General features: G+C 44.1%; 1 protein-coding gene across 5 annotated transcripts in view; it reads right to left on the reverse strand.

Moving 5' to 3' along the window:
* PRKCQ (protein kinase C theta) overlaps positions 1-22,146 on the reverse strand; it is a 143,841-nt gene that overhangs the window by 23,697 nt on the left and 97,998 nt on the right. For all 5 annotated transcript variants that reach the window (XM_024732293.1, XM_024732295.1, XM_024732294.1 and 2 more), the window contains 2 exons: positions 9,071-9,162; positions 7,134-7,196 (listed from right to left, as the gene is read on the reverse strand). In XM_024732293.1, the coding sequence (XP_024588061.1) occupies positions 7,134-7,196; positions 9,071-9,162 (155 nt within the window). The remainder of the gene's footprint in view (positions 1-7,133; positions 7,197-9,070; positions 9,163-22,146) is intronic.

The following is a 22,146-nucleotide window of genomic DNA, read 5'->3' on the forward strand; positions in this document are numbered from 1 at the left end:
GGTGGTATTCAGTACTACACAACACATACACCCATCCACTTCCATCCAAGGTAGGGGTGTAGATAAAACTGACTCTTCAAAGGAATGGCTGGTTGCTACTGATTCCCCTTTCTGACTTGCCAAGGAGTACGGCTAATATACCACGGACAACACACAGACCTGAGGCTCTTTATCCCAGTACCTTCCCTGGGGGTAACGGAAAAGGAAGAAAGGCCTAGAAATATACTCATTTTATGCCATTCTCTAAGTGTCTGTGTTTGTGGATAAATTATCCTGCACCTAATTCGAAGACCAATTAAGGAAAGCTGTTCCTAACCCAGATTCATTCTAGAATCAGAATCCATCTGCTACCAGAACACCATGTCAATGACTTCCTTAGAGAACCAGTATCCTTGTAAGGCAGCCCACTTCATTTTTTAGGGATGTGTAAGTGGTGACACGATTTTAAAAACACGGGCCAAACTATGCCTCCCTGTGACTTTACCTGTTGGCCTGTTTACCACACGTGACCGCCTGGATATTTGGAAAGTGACACCAAGCTTTCTCTTGTCTTTCCTTGACCAAGTTGAGGACCTTTCTTCCTCCACACAGCATGGGATTCAGACTCTGCAACATTCCGGCCCCTATCCTGCACATATCTCGAATTTGTCCATTTTCTTCTTCAAAGATGGTTCTCAGAATGAAACCGGTGTCTTCCGGGTACATGATCTCACAGGTGCAGATGATGGTGGCACCCTTAGCTTCTGGTCTAGTCCTCTTGCCTCTGAGCACTGTGGCTGCACTAGTTATTTTAGAAGTTCCATCACAACGATGCTTAATATGGAACTCACTGTAAACTATAACCTCCAGGTGTCCTTTTTTTTTTCCCCCCACACAAACTACCATTATACCATTTTCCTGTCATCCTGTACCTGTGAAACGGATTTTTTAAAAAGATAATCCAGGAATGACACTTGACATGAGTTTCTTTAAACTTTTATCGACTTTAGTCAGTGGCATTTTATGAATTCTAGTCGGTTATATAACATCCAGCTTTCTCTTCCTTTATCTGCCGTGAATTTCTGAGCTTTGTGAAAACTCCTTTAAGTCTAGGATATGTGGTGGGTGGTGGCAACCACTGCCTTCCTTAATGAGCTAAGACGACTTGGGAGAGAAGAGCTATTGCTGTTGCCTTGTTCTGCACCTCCTCTAAGAGAAGATGCTCAGAATCTCCTTCTCAAAGATTCTGCTCCCAAAGGGCCTGGCAAGTAGCTCTGTCTCCTCTGCCCCTGTTGATTGAGCCACAGGTGGAGGCCTGACTCAGTGGATCAGCTTTTCTTCTTGGGGAAAACTTGCTGAGGTTGCAACATGATGGCACTAGTCCGTCTCGGCTGGGTGTCTGATGCGTAGGGCTGCTGTGGCGCGCCCTCCATCATGCCCTTGGAGGGACAGAAAACCAGCCTGTAAAAGAAGAGACTGAAGTGGCTCGGCCAAGAGTAGAGACAGAGTCCCCATGAACCCGAAGAACAACCCAGCCAATGAGAGAGGAGCCACTTTGGTTCTGATGGGTCTGCATTCTTGGTTCTGCTTTCTCAGTGAGGCTTAGCTTCTGCTTAAGCAAAGGTTTCAGTGGTTGTATGCTTGTAATCAATACCCGTATCCTAAAGTCCCGTCACTATTTGTTTTATCTCCTTTGTTACACTCTAAGCTTCACGACGGTGGAACGTGTATTGCTTGGTACTTGCTGTGCTGTGATGCTCTGACGCGAGTGTAGCACGTGTTGCTATCATTCCATAACCACCTGAGTGAATTCATCACCAACCAGTGACCGTCTCACCACCAGCGAGTTATCAGCTACAATTAAGTCCCAAGTAATGGTTCCCTTTTGTTGCTTTCTCGCCTTCTGTGAGTAAATTAGCCAGAGGACGTGAGCATGGGATACAGTTCTGTTTTGGTGCAGAAATGCTGCTAGCAGGTGTTCCCCAGAGCTGACCTCTTGCATCTGGGCCAGCTTGCTGACCTCTGTCACTAACGCATCAACGATGGTTTCTGTCTGACCAGGTGCATGGATACCTCCAGGATACGTGAATGTGTGTCTCACATTCAGATCAGTTTCGGCTGTTTCTCCCATCCTAACTCGAATGCTGTCGCACTTTCATTATTAGGACTGAAGACTTCCAATACGTCTAAGTCTTCTCCGTAGGCAGCCCTTCTGCCTTGTTCCTTCATTTTAATTAAATCCACTTTCATTGTGACTTATGGATTATATTCCAGTAAGTCCAATTATAGGTCATATTTAACTCCTTATGCTAAAACTGCAGGTCCATTTCCTAACCCACACTCTATGCAATGGTGATATCATTTTGAGTTTCTGCTATATGAAACATAATTGCATCATTCACAGCCACATATGTATGCTCCTAGAAATTTGGCTGAGGGATGGTTTTAGGGTCATCACTAGGGAGCCAGATATCCAGCTGCAGTGCTGTACATAGCTCAGAAGGATCATGAACATAATATCTAATACTGGAATTTCTTTCACATGCATTTTATCATTTGATTCTCACAATAGCCCTTTGATCTGGAATCACTATTTTTATTCGTATTTATCTAATGGAAAACAAAGGCTCTTAAAATTATACAATCTATCCCAGCAAATCCAGGCTTTACCCTCTTTTACATCCCCTTAAACCAAGCTCACCCGGTCTTTCGCATTGAACTGGTCTTGCTGAGATACCTAGTCTTCCGTGATTGCAAGGGTACATTTTAGTCAATTCTAAAAATGAATGTTCCCTAGGCCTCAAGCTAGGAAAGCTTCATGTTCGATTTTCAATCCACCCTCTAAAGTGGGCAGGGTGTCTACAGGGCTGGGAGAGAGGAGGTCATTGAAGCTTTGAGAGATCTAAGTCAGAAGGGGAAAGGTCTAGAAGGCCTGCCATGCAGAGCCAGACACCCTGAGGGGCAGGAAGGGGTGAAGGCAGAGGGAGATGAGCTAGAGAAGCCACAGGACCCAAAGGCCAGAGTGTTCACAGGTACCTCACAGGACACCAGGACCCAGAAAGGGCCTTCAGGGTCCAGGTCACCTGGCATGGCTCTTGGAAGCACCCGTCTGCCCAAAGGTCTGCACATCGGGGCATCAGGTACAACCGAGAATTCAGTGGCAGCCTTTCTTTCCGTTGTGTTGTCAACATAAGCAAAGATTCTCCATTTGGAAGAGGCAAAGTGGGAGCCAGAAGAAACAGCTTCCAAATCCAAGTTTTATTACTAAGTAGCTCAGCCCAGCCATGTCTCCTCTCTGATCCTTTAATGACTCATCCATAAAATGGGTACTGCCTGCCTTGCTTATCCCACAGAACTTGTGAGCATCCAATGAGATCATCCACATGGAAGCATTTGTAAGTAGTTTCAAATATAGGGGTTGGGTCCAGTGTCATCGATCAAAGATCATCTTAAGGTCCCTTTCAGTTCTAATATTTCTAAGACTTGAGACTCTAGATTCTGCTTCTTCTATGTTTGTGTATCTTCCAGCTCCTTGGTTTTACATTTGACCTAAGCCAGGGCTGAGGCATCTTTTAAGATGCCAGCACTTTTACGATTCCACCAGTAATGGTAGATGATTGATGTTGCCACCTGCTTCTCTACATCTCTTGGCCTCAATTCTTGCGACTGCCAACAACGGCCTTTCCAGAAAAGCTGGACACAATTTGTTTAATATTCCTCCACTCGACCTCCTTACTCCTATCTCTGTGCCTTTTCTGGAGTCACTTCTTCCATTTATAAAGCCTCTCCCCCTTTAAAAAAAAATCCTCTTTCTGATGGGAACTTTTTGTTGGCATACCCTCACCCATTTCTGATGATACCTTCGTTATTCTTCCCTTTGGCACTTACTTTTTTTTAAAAAAAAAATAAACTTATTTATTTATGTTTGGCTGTGTTGGGTCTTCATTGCTGCCTGTGAGTTTTCTCTAGCTGCGGTGAGCGGGGTCTATTCTTCGTTGTGGTGTGCGGGCTTCTCATTGTGGTGGCTTCTCTTGTTGCAGAGCATGGGCTCTAGGCGTGTTGGCTTCAGTAGTTGTGGCTCATGGGCTTCAGTAGTTGTGGCTCATGGGCTTCAGTAGTTGTGGCTCATGGGCTTCAGTAGTTGTGGCTCATGGGCTTCAGTAGTTGTGGCTCACGGGCTCTAGAGCGCAGGCTCAGTAGTTGTGGCACACAGGCTTAGTTGCTCCGTGGCATGTGGGATCTTCCCGGACCACGGCTCGAACCCGTGTCCCCTGCATTGGCAGGCGGATTCTTAACCACGGTGCCACCGGGGAAGTCCCGGCACTTACTTTTAATTAGAATCTCATTCATTTAGACTTTTTTTAGAGTATACTGTTTGTGTCTTTTCATGTACTTATATTTTACCTCCAAAAAAACCCAAAATAAAAATCCAAAAAGTGGCTTAATTATGGATCCAGAGGTTGGGACTTCTATAGCTTTTGCATCCACCACAATGCTTAACCAAGGCTGTGTGTTTAGTGGCTGGTCCATCTTTGTTACCAGTTGTAGTGGGTTTAGTGGGCTCCCCCCCGCAATAAAAAGATATTTATGTCCTAGTCCCTGGAATCTTGTGAGTGAGACCTTATTTGGAAAAAGGGTATTTGTAATCAAGTGAAGGATCTTGAAATTAGATCATCTTGGATTATCTGGGTGATCCCTAAATCCAATGTCAAGTGGACTTGTAAGAGACCTACAGGGAAGACACAGGGAGAAAAGAAGGCCCTGTGAAAACTGAGGCAGAAACTGGAGTGACCTCAAGCCCAGGAACACCTGGGGCCACCAAAAACTGGAGGGGGCAAGGAAGGATCCTCCCCTAGAACCTGCAGAGGGAGTGTGGCCCTGCTGACACCTTGATTTTGGACCTCAGGACTCCAGAGCTCTGAGGGAATAAATTCTATTGGCTTAAGCCATCAGGTTTATGCTCATTTCTTATGGCAACCCTTCAAAACTAATATGATGATCATGAGTGGTCAGAAAAAGGAAACTAATAGAATCCCCTTGTTAATTCAGTGGCCCAATGAAAAGTTTAGGCCAGTAAGGTTACAATGGGCAGTTGAATAATTTCTTAAGGCCGATCTCAGGGTCAGTGTACCTGCCGGATGACCTCCCCCAGTTTTAATTATTCCATGTCTTTCAAGGATCTCCTACAGCCTCAGTACACTGCTAAATAAACCCAGGATTCTTTCTTTGTGGTGCATAAGAAGCCTTAGAAAATATTTCTCATGGATGTAGGAAGAGCTCTAAAATGGGTACCATTTATGATATTAAAGACACTTATGGACCCTCATTGGTCTTTGTCCTGCGTGTCAATAATTTACAAGATGAAATAATAGAAACATCGTGATGTGGAGAAAGAGACTGTACTGGGGCATGTGGGGTTTGGTTGCATGAGGTCCCTTTCAGCCCTAAGATCTCTCTTTTCTCCAGTCTTCCTAACTTTTCCTCCCTCTTTCCTATCCATCCATCCCACACAGTCTACTGAGTGTCTCAGTATAGGTATATCTTAGGGATATTGCAGGCATTACAGATATAAAGAGGAAAACAACCATGGAATCTGATCAGGGTTTTCAGTGTTCTGGTGAGAATTTCTCACTTTCCTGAAGATTAAAGAATGGTATAAAACAGATTTTTAATCTATTGTTTTGTAGATAGCCCCCACTCCCCCAGATACAAAAGTATATCCAAAGGATGCCAAAGAGACGGCTTAAGAAAAATGAGTTCCTAAGTCTTTAGTTCTGGGCTCTAAATGGGGCAGCCCTCACTTGGCTGTACCCTCTGGAAACGGAGAGGTTTCCCTAAGTGAATTTTCAGCCTATTCTGTAAGCACCAAAGCCCAGTACTGGCCATCCCAGACGGAATGCTTCTGGACTGTATTATACACAGTTTGCCATCTTCAGCAATCTGTGTGGAACATCACTTAGCCTGTACTGATGACCCCGGTCATTCCTGTGAGCATGTGCTGCAGAAAAGCACGTGATCCCACTGTCTCGGGGCCTTGAGGTTGTCCTGCATCTTCCCTTTATGTCGGTTCTCAGCTTCCCTTGTCACCAGGGGTCACTGTGTAGGCCTCCAGCTGCTCAGCCAGCATCCAGTCCAGCTCCTTCCTTCCTTTTTTATTTGTTTTCTTCACTATACACCCCCACCCCGCCCAATCTGCAGTGAGTCTGAAACGAGACAACTAGGCCTTTGAAGATCTGTATGCTAAGTGTCAACTGTGCTTTGAGAGAAGTAAGGAGAGGAAGTACATTAGCTTTCATCCAAGAAGGATGTGAAATGACGGTGTCCAATAGATTCTGGACAGACATCCACTCAAGAATGAGACAACTAAGCCTTTGAAGATCTGTATGATAAGTAAGCGTCAACTGTGCTTTGAGAGAAGTAAGGAGAGGAAGTACATTAGCTTTCATCCAAGAAGGATGTGAAATGACGGTGTCCAATAGATTCTGGACAGACATCCACTCAAGAAAGAGGGCACACATGGCATCCTGGGCATGCAGACAAGGTGTAGGCTTGTAGGTTTTCGCAGGTGTGTTTGTTTAAGGAAGGCCTCCCCTTCTCCCTCACCCGAAAGGAGGACCATTTGCCTGTGCAAATACAGGCAAGAAGGAGAGATACAAAAGACAGAAGAAAGCAACAATAAGAGGCCAAAGAGAAAGTAACGGAAGGAAATGAGACAAAAGGTAGGAGAGAGGGAGAACAAAATGAGATCAGAGCCTTATTGCTTTTTTTTTTTTCGCGGTACGCGGGCCTCTCACTGTTGTGGCCTCTCACGTTGCGAAGCGCAGGCTCAGTGGCCATGGCTCACGGGCCCAGCCGCTCCGCGGCATGTGGCATCTTCCCGGACCGGGGCACGAACCCGTGTCCCCTGCATCGGCAGGTGGACTCTCAACCACTGCGCCACCAGGGAAGCCCCCCTTATTGCTTTTGAGAGCGGAATTTCTTACTTGGTTGGTAAATCACCATCCGTGCTGTCACTCTGGGCAGGAAGCCCGGGTGTGGAACTTTCTGCCACAAAAGCACACTGACCACTTCACGTCCCTCAAGCACAGTGATGAAATCACCTGGACCAGGAAATCCAGTTATCCCAGCACTTGTTTCCAAAGAGTAAAATTTACCTGTAGACTATTCCTTTGGAATGAAGGAACTGCAGACCGAGAATGATTTCGGCAGCATAGAACCTGAGGGAAGGAAAATCAAGGCTCAACGTGAATGTTTACCAGGAAGAAAAATTCCCCTTTCTATATAGTGTGTGTCCAGTGCTCTGCTAAATGTGCGCACGGAAGTTTGTTTAATCACGACAAAAGGAAGACATCATCCATTCTACACATCCAGCTTCAGCCCTGAGAGAATGAAATGGAGCTGGTATATTTAGCCCTACCCGCATCTAGGGCTTATTCTTATATTGTAAACTATAATGCTCAAGCTGTCATTTTAGAACATTCAAAAACACTAAATATAACAATAGGGAAATAATTTTCCCTTTTATTTTAAAATCTACTTGGATCCCTCAGACCTGTCTGCAGGTCATTCCACATAGCCTGAGAGGAGGAGAAACGCACACAGGCAGACCTCAGGGATCTCACGGCTTCGGTTCCAGACCACCACAGTACAGCGAGTCACACGAGTTTTTTTGGTTTCCCAGTGCATATAAAATTATGTTGACACTACAGTGTCGCCTATGAAGCACGCAATAGTATTATGTCTACAAAAAAGCATACATATCTTAATTAAATACTTGTGAACTACACTTCAGTTAAAAAAATATGGCTAAAAGATGCTAACCATCATCTGGCAACGCAGAGCTGCCACAAACCTTCTTTTATTAAAAAAACCAAGTATCTGCAAAGCACGATAAAGTGAAGTGCAATCAAACGAGATACGCCTGTATTAGAAGCTGGGAGGTGATACCTTGCTTTCCACCTTCAAAAATGACAGACTCAAAGGAGGTGAGTTTACAGGAGGATTAAAGTTAGAGATAAGGGAGAACTTCCCGAAAGTGAGGTCTGCTGGATCTTGGAGAAGAACGCAGAAACCCCTTCCTGGGAGGCAGTGAGGACAGATAGATAGCATGTGTCTGCGATGGCTTTCATGCCTTACACACCTGGAAGGGACCCCGAGAATCCTTTCTAGCAGAAAAATACCCGATGATTTCTGGGCTGCAGGAATCTCATAAAATTATCTCCGGGCACTTGGCCGATGGTTCCTGGAAGCAACGAGATCGGTGGCGTACTACCCACTGGATTCGACAAAACAGCCACTTCAGCCGGGGTTTCTGTAGGAGCTCATGGAAAAGTCTCCCTCTCAACGCATCTCGACCTGAACCCCTCCGAGTGTTCATTAGGGGTGAGTGAGATTACTGAGCGTACAGCAAGCAAGGCTAGTGAGCACCCACCCTTTTCAGTGGAGCCAGGGGCACAGTTTTCTTGTGTTTGACCGTCTCAGTGGTTTGATGACTCAGGAAAGAGGGCCTGAGGGAGGAAGGGTGCGGGGCTTCTGTGGGACTCAGCTGCAGTCCCACCTAATAAACCCACCCTGCTCGATTTCGCCAGCGCCTGGAGTGGCTTGATGCCAAAGAAGGAGAACGTATTCTTGAGAGAGAGCAAATGTCTCTTCCTGTTTCCTAATTCTCCTGCCCCCAGAGCTGGCTGACTGATGCCTTCACACTGAGCTTCCCTTGAGAGGCCTCCATGAAGCCCCACCCAGTGACCGCCTTGCCCCTCTGGGCTCCGTTTGACTTCCATTCAAGGGGCAAATACTGCTTCTGGGTTCGGATGATTTAGAAGCCTGATGAAGTGGGGTGGCTCCTTAAGAAACTAAGTAGTTGATCTCGCGGCAGAGAAATGAAATAAAAGCGACTTGAATTTAAGCTTTGCAAGCTGGGAAAACAGTTGCCTCATTGGATGTGTTCCTGGGGTCACCTCGCCCTGGGGTTTAGGCCCACTGAGTGAGAAACAGGAAAAGTGCCACGTGGGGAAAAGCATAGTGCGGGCACAGTGGACCCTAGTCCCTGACAAGACCAGTGGGAACCCCCCAACCCTACAAGGGCTCTTACGTGGCTCTGCAAAGATCGAACTTGTGGCAGCTCTGGATGTGGTACATTAAGTCTCCTCCGTTGAGATACTCCATCACAAAAAAGAGGTTTTCCTGCAGAAAGACACAACCATCCCCAACTGTGAGCTTCTTTAAAATAAGAAAACAAGGATTACTTTTTAAATGGATTTCATTATTTCAGAGGAACCAATTCTGTCTTGAAGTCCCTTATGAAAAGGCTGGCAAGACGATTTAGCGGATCTGTATAGCATTTCTGAACCCCAAGAAACCTGGGGAATCTGGGAGGAGTATGTGGGATGTCTGCTAGGATGCCTGGAGGCTAGCACGCAGCAGATGGGGCACAGCACGAGGGAGGGTCCACCCGGACTTGACCACCCGACGGTGGGATGGTCTTGGGCACTTAATGGGTGCTGGCTGTATACCTACTGAAATTGACAGTGTGTAGGATGGTAAAGAGTACAAACAGGGGGCTCTGACTACAGGGGCAGGGCTTGAAAGCGTTCACTCGTTCAACACTCAGTAAGTAGTTCTGAATGTATTCTTCGGGCATGGCCAGAGCGAGAGTGGGGGTGCTCACGCGTGCCTCGACCATCCAAGATGGAGACAGCCCTGCCTTCAGGAAGCTCACAGTCAAGTCTGGGCTTACTTCCCTCCAGTCCTGACCTCACCTGTTGCAAGTCATGGCTTATAAGCTGTGCTGCTCCTAACAGGAGGCCACGCATGTTACAGCCGCTGCCCCTGGATGGCAGCTGTCAAAAGCAAGGCTGAGTGGTCTTCGGACCGTGGTCGAAGTATCAGAGGTGGCTGATTCCAGGGAGCCTGATCTCCTCCATGGTGTGAGACAAGAGTTCCTCAATATGTATATTTGTGACCCTTGGAGCACTCTGATTTTGAGAGTCCTCGTGAACCACAGAATTAGTAATTGCTCAGCTGGCGTGGAGACAGTTGGGACAGACGGGACTCAAGGCAACTGTTAGGATAATGGGCTTTGCCCTTACTCAGACCCGGGTTCAGATTTCCTCTATTTGTGACCTTGAAGGTACGCCACCTCTCCTAAGCCTCATATTTTTCATCTGCAAAATGGAAGAAGTAATATTCCTACTTCATAGGGGCGTCATGAGTGGTAAATGAGATGACCTATGTAGAAAGCTAGCTCAGCGTTGGCACTCAGCCTGCACTTCAGAACTGGCAGCTGTTGTCATAGTAAACAATTTAAAAGCCAGTCAAAAAAACAGATCACAAGAACTAAACAAATGGAGAGAGATTCCACGTTCATAAATAGGAAGACAGTATTGCCGAGATGTCAGTGCTTCCGAACTTGACCTACAGTTTCTCTATAATCCCAGTCAAAATCCCAGTGAGTTACCTGGTGGGTATCGACAAAACTGACTCTAAAGGTTACACGGAGGAGAGGCAGAAGATCCAGGATAGCTAACATGTTGAAGAAGAACAAAACTGGAGGACTGACCTTACCCGACTTCAAGACTTAATAAAACTACAGTAATCAAGATGGTGGTATCGGTGAAAGACCAGACGAACAGATCAATGGAACAGAAAAACCTAGAAACAGACCCATGTAAATATAGTCAACTGATCGTTGACAAAGGAGAAAACGCAATACAATGGAGCAAAGACGGTCTCTTCAAGAAATGGTTCTGATCATCACTGTATATTATCGTATCTCTACATTTCTTAATTTTCATTTGCACAACGTCAGAAAAACAAACACCCAGCAGATACTTCTCAGAGAAAGGAACCGCACAGTCCTGTGGATCTTGAAAGAAGGAGGAAAACAGGGAGTTAGATCTCCTCCAACAAGTTAAATCTCCTCCAGCACTATCTTTCTGTTCCAGTCAGAGCTGGGAGAAAATGCAAAGCAGGCAAAGCGAGGGGCATGTGGGCTTGTGACACGTGTTATTCCAGCAAAGACCCTCTTCTTAATGCCGGTGATACATTAACTGATGCAAATGATTCTTCTGGGTGGAGTGACAGTTGAAGTTGTGATGCTGGTGGGGGGTGGGTAGGGTGGGGATGGGATGGTCCAAAACTGCCCTGGACTTAGGATTTGTCAACAGCTCCTGGCACAGCATCTGCAGAGAGGAAATTCTTATCTCTGTGTGTCTCTAACTAGCTGTGTGATCAGGTAAATCATACCATCCCTGGGCCTCAGTCTCAACCTCTGAAAAATGAGAAGTATTGGTGAGACCGAATTCCTCTTTACTAGCCTAAAGATGCCCTGATTTTCACCTTAATTTCTCTTCCTTTTTCTTGGGGGAAAACATGAAATTCACAAACTTAGGTCTTGTCATGTCCTCAATAACCAATGTAGTGCTTCCCAGATGATAAAACACATGTTAAGAAGGTGTTACGCTGCAAAATTCTTAAGAGAAATCTTTGTTCAGAGACAGTGTGTATTCTAAGTAAACGGAAAGGGATAGAGATGAGCCTTCTCTCTGAGTCTTCTTCCACGGAGGTCAGCATTATGGCTGGGTGCGTTATGACCTATCATGATGCCCCAAAGAAGTTCATGAAATAGAGGTCAGAGGGCTTCCTCCCGTTTCATTAGTCTCCTGATAATGCTAACAGAGTTTGGCTAGTTGGGGGCAAATACCTCTGTGTGTCACGGTCCTGAATTCTTTAACGTCTAAATTAATCCCGCCATGTACCGAGGGCTGGAAAGCAGAATGGGTTAGGACAGAATGGGTTAGTGCTGTGTTGTAGACCAGAGTGTCAGGTGAATCACTTTTTGATTGGTCTTTGTATTGTTTCTGAATTGTGTGTTTCTTGCTCTAAGAAAGATCTCGAGCACCCCTGCTCAGAGAGGAGTATGTATTATTTCTGATTTCGGAAAAGAGTCCAAACAAAGGATTAAAACTCAATAACCTCTAGGATTTACCCTCCCAGTCCAAGCACTTGGTGAGTTTTTCACTTGGGCGGCAAAATCATGGCATTTTGTCAAGTAGCTCCATGAAAAGTGAATTTTAAAAGAGGAAGGTTGCCTTACTCAGGGTGTTCCCTCCTGCAGGGAAACGGCTGAGGTTCTTTTTAATGAAACAATAAGACACTGAGCTTATTTCCATCCTGTCCGTGAAGTCAGTTTTACTTGGGGTTTGACAGTACAGTGATGACAGCCACTGGAAGAAGTGATTCATTGAATAATGCTGAGGAACCTCTCGCTAACAAGCAAGCATTTGATACACCATTCAACAATACTGATTTATCTCTCAGCTCTCCAGTTTGCAAATATACCTATGGCATACATGCCGTTCTGTATGCCAGATTCATAAAAACAAGAGAGTCGGAGTTAGTTATTGCTTTGTTGTGACTTTCTGGTAACCGAAGGATATAATCAATGCTGATATTCTGGAGATAGATGGGTATTCAAAGCTCTGTGGCTCTTTTTTTTTTTTTTCCTTTAAAAAAGGTATTTATTCTTGCAAAGTCATTTAAATATATATACCGAGTACTTTCAAAACTTGAAAATAGCAAAGGATTCTGTGTGTTTGTGTACAAAGTACTGTATTTTCCAAAGCGTCTACAAATATCTTTCATCACTTGGCTGATAGAATGGTATATTTTCTTCTCCTATGTACTTACAAAAATATGACAGACCACTTTAGGGGGCCTCTAACATCTAAACTGCTTTGTATTCATTTTCTTTGTAAAATCTCGATATCAAATTTAGCCATGAAAGCGATTTATACTGGTAAAAAGGAGGAAGCAGGTAAAAGCTATATACAGAAATACAAATACTTAGTTTGCCAATCTAAGAGCTGGAAAAAAAATAATCTTTCAGATGACAGATATGTACTAATCTCAGTGGTTTTCAAGGCCAGATCCTTTAAATCATTATGGTCTAAATTCAACCAAGATGTCCTGAGTCTGGACTAGTGTCAGACTGGAGGTGAGTCTCCTTCAGATTGACGACTACCTCCAAGGAGGTTTACATCTTTACTTCTACTTATTGTCCCCCGCCAAGCAAAGGTTTAGTTTGGAATTGCAAACTGTGAGAGCTGCATTCTTGACATCCACAGCTCTGTGGTGGGGATGCATTACAGGGGCTTCCTGTGTAGAGGAAGAGCACAGAGCTGGGGTCCAGGCTGCCCAAGCCAGGAGCTTACAGAACCAGCCAGGGCCCCACGTGGGGACGGAGCTTGCACCCGGATGGCACACCTGCAGGGCACCTGGACACGGGCTCACCCAGACCCCCTGCTGCTACATGTACACAGCCTGCGGTCAGTGTGGTCACTGACACTCAATGTCTTAGGTATGCTTGTCATTTAGAAGGCTGGAGCCACTCCAAATCTGGAGTACTTGATCTATTCCTTCCTTGTTTAGTGAGCTATAAGCTAAAACACCCTAGAAAACAGGTTTATTTTCTTTTTCATAAAGAATAAGCCATCAGACTTGAGGACACGGGGAGGGGGAAGGGTAAGCTGGGACGAAGTGAGAGAGTGGCATGGACATATATTTACTACCAAGTGTAGAATAGCTAGCTAGTGGGAAGCAGCCGCATAGCACAGGGAGATCAGCTCGGTGCTTTGTGACCACCTAGTGGGTGGGATAGGGAGGGTGGGAGGGAGACGCAAGAGGGAGGAGATATGGGGATATATGTATGCATATAGCTGGTTCACTTTGTTATACAGCAGAAACTAAAAGCCATCAAAAACCAAAAAACGAACAGATAATCACATGTATACTTTTGATATCTAAGCGTTGCACGTGTATGTGTGTGAAGGAAGGAGGGAGGAAAGGCTCTCTGCAGACCAGCAAACTCATTCATTACGGCCTGTTTATATTTCTGCTGTAAGTCTAATTAGTAAAACTCACTGCCTTTGATAGATTCATTAGTACCTGTCAGAAATAATGTGCCTGAGTTTCTAGAGGTTTGTACCTGCACCGGGAACTTGGACTCAGTTGGTATTTTCTGGTTTAACTGTCCCACAGGGTCATCTTGCATTAACTAGCAAATTATTTTCTTCCATAACGGAAGTACAAACAGTGATCCATTTCACAAATTTTAAAATTGTTTTCCCTGATACGATTGGGTCTCTACTAAGAGGCAGTAGAGCAGTTAGGCTGATGGACTTTGCTACCAAACTGCCCAAGGGTGAATCCTGGCTCCCTTTCCTGACAGCTGGTTGACCTGTGGTGCCTTTGACCCCTGTAGGGGCCACCTCGATTTCCTTGTCTGTAAAATGGGGATAATAGTCTCTACTTCAGAAGGTTGCTATGAAGATTAAATGAGCTAAAATATGCAACGTGCCTAGAACATGGACTGGCACATAGTAAATGCTTTATAAACATCAGCTGTTATTATATTTATGACCACAGTTATCGTATACAATATACACACAATGCATGTTGAGAAATATATATTCCCAAACACAGAGGGGTCCCTGGAACAGGACTAGGTTTTAACATAAAAGGCAAGTTTTAAGGAATACGGTTTTGATGTGAAAATGACCCTACTCTGCTAAAGATGTTAAAGTTACTAAATTATCACTATGACAAAGAGAAAAAAGATACACAAAGAAAGATGAAATACTCAAAAGTCCTACCTCTGGGTGCCTTGAATGATATAACTAGAAACGACTCTTTTCTTCTTATAATGCTTTTGTGTATTTTCCAATTTTTAAAGTATGTTTTGGTGTAATTACTTTTATAATTAGGGAAAATGTTAAAGAATTTTCCTTAAGGATTTATAAGTGAGTGAGTTTTCTATCGCTGGATGTTTGTATGGTGTAGATTCTCAACATTTGCCATGGGGGTTTGCTATCTGGCATGGAAATGTCGATTCAGTGTCTGATGTAAAGTAAGATGCTATCTTTTTTAGTTCACCGAAATTAAAACTGGCAGGCTTAAGTATTATGAAGCAAGCATGACCAGGTACAGGGGAGTAGAGTCATGTGATAAAATACTTTCAAAATCACTTTTAATCACCATAATACAAACAGAATAATTCTTTTTAAAAAGAATAACAAAAATCTAAAAAGGGAAGCATCATTGAAGTAAAATTTTACGTTTACAATATGAAAGATGATTAATACAGGATTAAAGTGATAGATTTAACAAAAGCAGTGGCGTGATTCTCACAGGGCTGTGTTTGCATATATGAATGTCCTAGAGAAATTAAAAGCCCTAGGGCTGTCAAAATATATCAGTATTTAAAACATGAGATCATTCTTTAGAAGGACATTTTGTGAATGGATATTCTGGTAAAGGGGAAATGTAGAGGACTCAGTTATTCTAATATGATGTAGCTTCTACCCTGATTTCTCCTTAGTATATGATTACATTTGCTTTTAATAAGAGAATGAAAATAAAGAACATGGAAAATTATTTAGTAACGATGACTATTCAGTATAGCTAGTCAAGTACTGAACCAATAAGGGAACTGTTGCCAAATGTGCATACATTATTGGATAAGTGAGAACTTTGTAGCGTTAAAGATGCTATAATTTTATCAAACCTATAACAATTAATTTTGAAAATACATGGAGAACTTAGTAAATATCATGCACATGAGGTCAGGAATATAGATTCCCTCTCCATAAAAAATAAGAAACGGAGGAAAAGAATAATTATAGTCATTTTTTTCAGGTTTTTCCCCCAAGGCTAGTAAATTAATAAATTTTATGCGAGAAGATTTGCATGTCTGAGGAAATAAAATTAGAATACCAATATTTATTAAAAATATCCAAGTATACCAGTATCCTTTTCAGAGTATCGTATGTTAAGCATATGTAATAAATGCTGTAACATCCAAGATGACAGTTATTGATATAACAATATGGAAACCGGAGAGTACACGTCAACTCAACTTCGGGGTATATCCTATTTTAGCCAGTGGGAAGTGCGGGAAGGTGTGCCCTGAAGAATGAAGGGGAGCTGGTCCAGATCTAAAATTAAAGGAAATAATCCACATCAAGTATTTAGCCCTGTGCCTGACATAGAGTAAGAACTCCATACATAGTAACCTTTATTATGTGTATTATTATTTTGTTAGAACAAGTTAAATATGTTCTGTATTCCAGTATGTTCTCTCTCTATATATATCTTGAGAAATATACCTTCATAATGACCAAGAAGGTATGTGATGAATTCAGAATTCTTCCAAATCTTGTACTAGTGAAGTTGCTGAACGGGGAAAGCATCCTACCCCCTCCAGCCCCTAGCCTCCACAACAGGGAAATGCACACGTTTTGAGCTATTGGGGCATGGAATTCTGGGGTTCCTAGAGATGGGATGAGGGGCCATGGTCCCTTGCTCCATGGGGGAGATGCTTGGTTCTAAGGTTGAGGACATGCAGTAGATAACTGTCCAATTAAATGAGTTGGATTTGGTGTCTAGGTACCTTGAAATCTCAACTTTACTAAGTTTTGGATTGACAGTATGATCTAGAAAAGAGACTAGATTGTGATCAGCTAGGCTGATCATGATTGGATCTCAGTTTCCTTAGCTGCAGAATGAGAGTATCTGATGTGATAACCTCTACAACCCCTTCCTGCTCTTAAAAATTTCATATAGTCTGTCATTACAATAGAAAAAAAACAAAGAGTATAACAAATCAGATTAGTAGCTATAAGCAACCAAGATGTCTCTCAATAGGTGAGGGATAAATTATAGTATATCCAGACAGTAGAATACTATTCAGTAATAAAAAACCGAACTATTAAGCCATGAAAAGACATGGAGGAATCCCAAATGCATGTTGCTTAGTGAAAGAAGCCAACGAGAAGGCTATATATACTGTGTGGTTTTTAACTATATGACACGGAAAAGGCCAAACTATGGAGACAGAAAAAAATCAGTGGTTGCCACGAGCTGGGGGGTAGGGGGTGGGAGGGATGAATAGGTAGAGCACAGAGGATTTTCAGGAGAGTGAAACTGTTCTGTATGATGCTGTAATGGTGGATGCATGTCAGACACTTGTCAAAACCCATAGCATGTTCAATACAAAACCCCTAATATAAACTGTGGACTTTAGGTAATAATAATATATAAATATGACGTATCAATTATAACAAACACACTAGACTAAAGCAAGATGTTAATGGGGATTCCCTGGTGGTCCAGCGGTTAGGACTCCGTGCTCTCACTGCCGAGGGCCAGGGTTCAATCCCTGGTCTGGGAACTAGGCTCCCACAAGCTGCACTGCACGGCCAAAAATAAAGTGTTTAAAATAGGGGAATGTGTGAGGTGTGGAAAGAGGAAGGGGATGCACGAGCAGTCTCTGTTCTTTCCACTCAGTTTTTCTGTGAACCTAAATCTGCTCTAAAAAATAGTCTATTAAAAAGAAAAACAAAAAAACGCTAGTAGCTATAGACTAGCTAATGCATTAAAATACAAATGTACAAGAAGAAAAACCTTCTTTAGAGTCTTCCTCATGTGGAGTTCATAAAAAATTAATAAAAGAATGGCTGAAGAAGATGGAGACTCTTACGTTCTACTAAATTCTAATGTTTATTCACCCTATCAAGGTAGAAATTACACAAAGAAGGTAGCACTGCAGCTTCTATTTAAAATCTGAAAAATATGACGTCTAAAAGCATCTTTATTTTGGCTGATGGTGTCCACTTAAAGTATTTGTAACTGCTCTTCTAGAAATTTTTTTTTTCATAGTTTCTTGGAGAATGAGTTTATTTCTTTTAACCTATTAAACACGTAGGATTTAAGAGCTCATTCACATTCTGGAATAAATACAAATCATTATCAAATGGTGGTAGAGGTTACACAGTAAGTTTTATTTCAACTTATTTGTGTTGAAGATTGTTTTCACTTTGCCAGTTTTCCGTCCCTGGGAAATTTTCATCACGTACTTTGTCTCCAAACTCTGGCTCTTAGATGGTCACTCGCAATTTGTGCTTCTGTGTGTTACTCAGCCTTTACTGGAGCCCCTACTGCTGACGTGTCAAGCCCTTTCTTCTGTCTCCGTGGTCCCGTTCCTGTCCCTCTCATTTCCAGCCTGTAGACGCTTCCTACTTTACTTATTGCGGTGATCACCACCACGGTGAGCCCACCCGGATTTCCTCCTCTTCTCAGTCTCTCTCCCCCGCCTCTCCCTCACACGTCCTCTCTCAGAAGTGACCCCTCTCCTTGTGTTTGCTGTATCCTAACCCCTTCCTCTTCCAGAATCTTCCATCACAAATTCCTCCCTTTCTGGAGCATTCTCTATTACTCATAACCCTTGAACCCTGTGATCATAACAAGCCTCCACCTTCGGAAACACACTTTCTGAAAGACTGCCGTGTAAACACCAAGTTCATCCACCCGCCAGCTACCCCCCTGTCACCTGACACATGTCCTCAGCCTCCCAGTGGGATGCTTCCTTCTGTTCCCCCTAAATGACAGTCAACAGGTGGGCTCCTCACCAGCCTGACCCCATGGGCCCCTCTTTCCTGACAGCCTTCTCTCCTGGCTTCCAGTGACCCTACTCCCCTGGTCCCCCCACCTCCCTGAGGGATCTGCACTGTCACTTTCCCTCTTCTCCCCCCACCCTCCTTACGAGGGGGCTGTGCTTTGGTTTGGTCCTTGAACCACTTCCATGGGCTTATCCCAACTCTCACGTATTCCCACAGTGTCAACTACTGCCTGTTTGCAGAGTCCTGCATTTATCCTTTCCTTGAGGTGTGTGCCGTGTCCCCTCCAACGCACGTGGTCTTTGTTTGAATAAGGGGATGCACCTCCAGGTGCCCTGTTGTAAGAACGCTGGGAATGACACGTATTAGGCTGCCGTTTGCTATCGATCGTGTATTTTCTCTAAGACTGTCAACTGAGAAAAGGACACATAAGTGACCTGAGTTTTAATGTGGAGAGATGAGAGGTAGATAAGAATGATTTTGAGGTCAAGGTAGAGAGTCCACAGGCTGCTAGGGGCACAAGATCAAGGGGACTTGGGTCGAGGGGGAGATAATGGACTTGAAGGCACAGAGGGGTGGAAGAGTGGACACCAAGGGTGGACGTCCTCTCCTCTCGGCCAGCCTTTCTGGAACCTGAGGGTGCTGGCAGACGTGCCCCAGTCAGCCAATGTAATTTACCAGAAGACCACTTCTTTTTATTTTTCTTCCCCTACAGCTCCCTACCCCAAGAACATTGTCTAGAATGCTGTGGGATTTTTTTAAAAAGAGAGAAAACATGCTTCTTGATATCAAGGGAAAATACTATTTAAATGGAGAAACCAAATAAATGCATCTGAAAGCGGTCACAGGAAGGGGCAAACCACAGGAACGAAGCCACCTTTCTAGGTCTCGGCAGCTGAGAAGCCTGAGGAGGTGAAAGATAACGGTCACTAAGTAGGATCTGGTGAATCTGAAAGATATTTAGTGGGGAGATCCTCTTTGACCCTTCAAAGGAGGGCGAGTAGCTTCTCAGACAAGAGGGGTTACTTTCCAGGACACCCTTGAAGGAGATGCAAAATGTCCGTGTTTCGAGGGAAGCTGGTGTTCTGCGGCTTTGGGAGAACAGCTGATGGAGGAAGAGACAAACAGGGTGGGCACACGAGCCTTGAAGAAACAAATCACATAAAGGTGAGAAAATATCTGTGCGCTTAAAAGCAGGTGTGCAGAAAGGGCACGGCATCTCAGACGCAGCAGGCAACACGTGCAGTCACAGGACTCCTGCATGTGTGTTCACTGATTGCCTATTATCACCAGGGTCTTGTGAGGGGTGTGTGTGTAAGGCAAGCTTTTTGAGTACAACAGGAATTTACCATGCGTCTACTGTAAATGGACTCTTTTTGGTACGTTTACTGTGAATCTGACATCTGCTGAATCATACTTTAGTTGCACAGAAAGGACATCTGAAGCACATCAAAGTGATGTGCCATTTCTGAAATAACGATTTTCAAGCAATCTTCGTATCAGAAAACTGCCATAGTCCTGTAAAGAGAAGAGACACTTCTCCGTTACTTACAAATGGGGACAACACAAAAAGTTAATTCTTGTCTTAGTTCATGGATAAGTGTTTTTGAGGATGTGCGTTTTCTTTTCCTTGTTAAAATTGTGATAGTTGCTAGCGCTCCTAACTCAGCTGGACGGTTTGTGGATTAAAGTGTTTTTTGAAAGCTTCAGACGAGGTAGTTTCTCAATAAAATGCTTGACCTGAAAAACCTTCTGGCGATCTCAGATGGATTTTACCTTCAAACTATGGGGATTCCAGAATGACACACTTTAAAAAAACCTGCCAAGCTGAAGTCATTTTTCTTCTACTTCAAAGAATAACTTGCAGTTCACACGGCACTTTCTCCATGAAGGAGTCAAACTTCTCCGCAAATGCTATTTTCTTTTTTAAACGTTATCCCTTTGGAGGCTAAAAGGGGACGAGCAAGGTTCCAAAGAAAGGTTCGGTGACTTGTTGAAAGTCACGTGTAAGCGTCAGGCGTCAACTCCTGCTCTGAAATCACGAGCAGAGGAGTGACCGTGGTGAGACCACCCTGCAAGTGAAGCCTCGTGTGTTCTGTAAAGGGAAAGGGAAACTCAGTTTTCTTTTTCATAAAAGAGACGTTGCACAGTAATGCTGACAAAGAAGGGTCACCTGGTTCAGACAGGGCGTGTGGAAGTCGTGGGTAGCGGTGTAAATACACGAATTAACGCTAGCATCCTCACTCCTGACGTTCGGGAGCCTGCAAAGCCTTTGGGCCTTCGCTCACATTCAGCCTGGGGGGAGAGGCCCGGAGATGTGCTCATATGATCTAAAACGTCTTGTAGGTGTGAAATTGTAAGGCTACTGAAACTACCTGAACACAGGTGGGCCTTTCAGGATTCAAAGGAGACACACATGAATGCAGACCACAGTCCACTTTTCATTTCTAAGGAAAAATTAGTTCCCTAAAAAAAACCCCAAAGAAGTGTTAGATGTATCTTTTCCTTTTTTTTTTTTTTAAGAGATAATAGTCCCCAAATGGAGTCACTTGTGTTAAGCCCACATCGCCAAACTGAGACTTAATACCTAACCTACTTGCAGTTCCAACCTTCCCCAGCGATGTAATCTTAAGCGGTCAGTCTGGATCTTTCTGGTGTGAGGCAGGTAATGCCCCTGCTAGAACCCCTTCTTCCCTAAGGGAAAGTGGTCTTGCCTGAAACAGTCTGCTCTTTCCTTGTCCCTCCCCCATTTCTGCCGATGAAGTCTTCATTTCATGCAACTCCTCAGAGCTCCCTGTTAGTTGCTAGATGGGATGCTGCCCAATTCGTTAGTCACTGAATAAAGCCAATTAGAATTCTAAATTTACTCAGTTCAATTTTGTGTCTTAACAGATTTAGTGATGGTGACGGGATCCGAAGGAAACATCTGAGGACAACACGAGACACAGGAAAAAACACTTCGAGTGCATCATCCTTCCCACCGCTGCAAGGGCCGTGAGTAAGTCCCCCTCGGTTTTGAGATCTGCTCTTTGCGTCGGGCCCCTGATCTAATTTAATTGGCTATCCAGTCCCCCATTTGATTGGAACCACTAGTTCCATGCTGGGAGCTGCTGGTGGTTTAGTCTGCGGTTCCCCATCTGTTTGGAATCCTCCTCCAGATTCCATGCTGGGAGCTGCTGGTGGCAGCTGTGGTTCCCCATTCTTTGGGGTTTGCTGGTTCAGTCCTTCGCGCAGTCCCCGGTTCCATGTTGGGAACTGTTGGTGTGTAAGGTCTTTGCCTCGGCCGGGCTGCAGTGACATCTCTTGGTTACTGCTGATGTGTTGATGTGTTAAGGTGCATGTTTGTTTGTCTTGTGTAGATAAAGGCTATTGTTGATGGGAATTTCAGAATCAAGAAAAGCCACAAAATTGGTGGGCATGGATCAAGCATTTAAACTGTCAGAGTGCTCACCACCTAACACAGAGACTCTTGTGTTAGGACAAGTCGGTCATGGAATGAATTAGAGTGACACTAGGTCAGCTGCCAACCTCAAAATTTCCATGCAGTGAGGCACACTATAAAACACCGCACAACCTCCAACCCCGTGGCATATCCCTCTTAGTTACTGACCTGGCTCTGAGAGACCCAAAGGCTTAGCCCGAAAAAATGAGACCTTTAAATTCTAAAGAGTTAAGTGGGCCACGTGCTTGTTTTATATCTAAGAACTATAATTCC

This window comes from Neophocaena asiaeorientalis, unplaced genomic scaffold (assembly GCF_003031525.2).
Source record: "Neophocaena asiaeorientalis asiaeorientalis breed wild unplaced genomic scaffold, Neophocaena_asiaeorientalis_V1.1 scaffold176, whole genome shotgun sequence".
Taxonomy (NCBI): domain Eukaryota; kingdom Metazoa; phylum Chordata; class Mammalia; order Artiodactyla; family Phocoenidae; genus Neophocaena; species Neophocaena asiaeorientalis.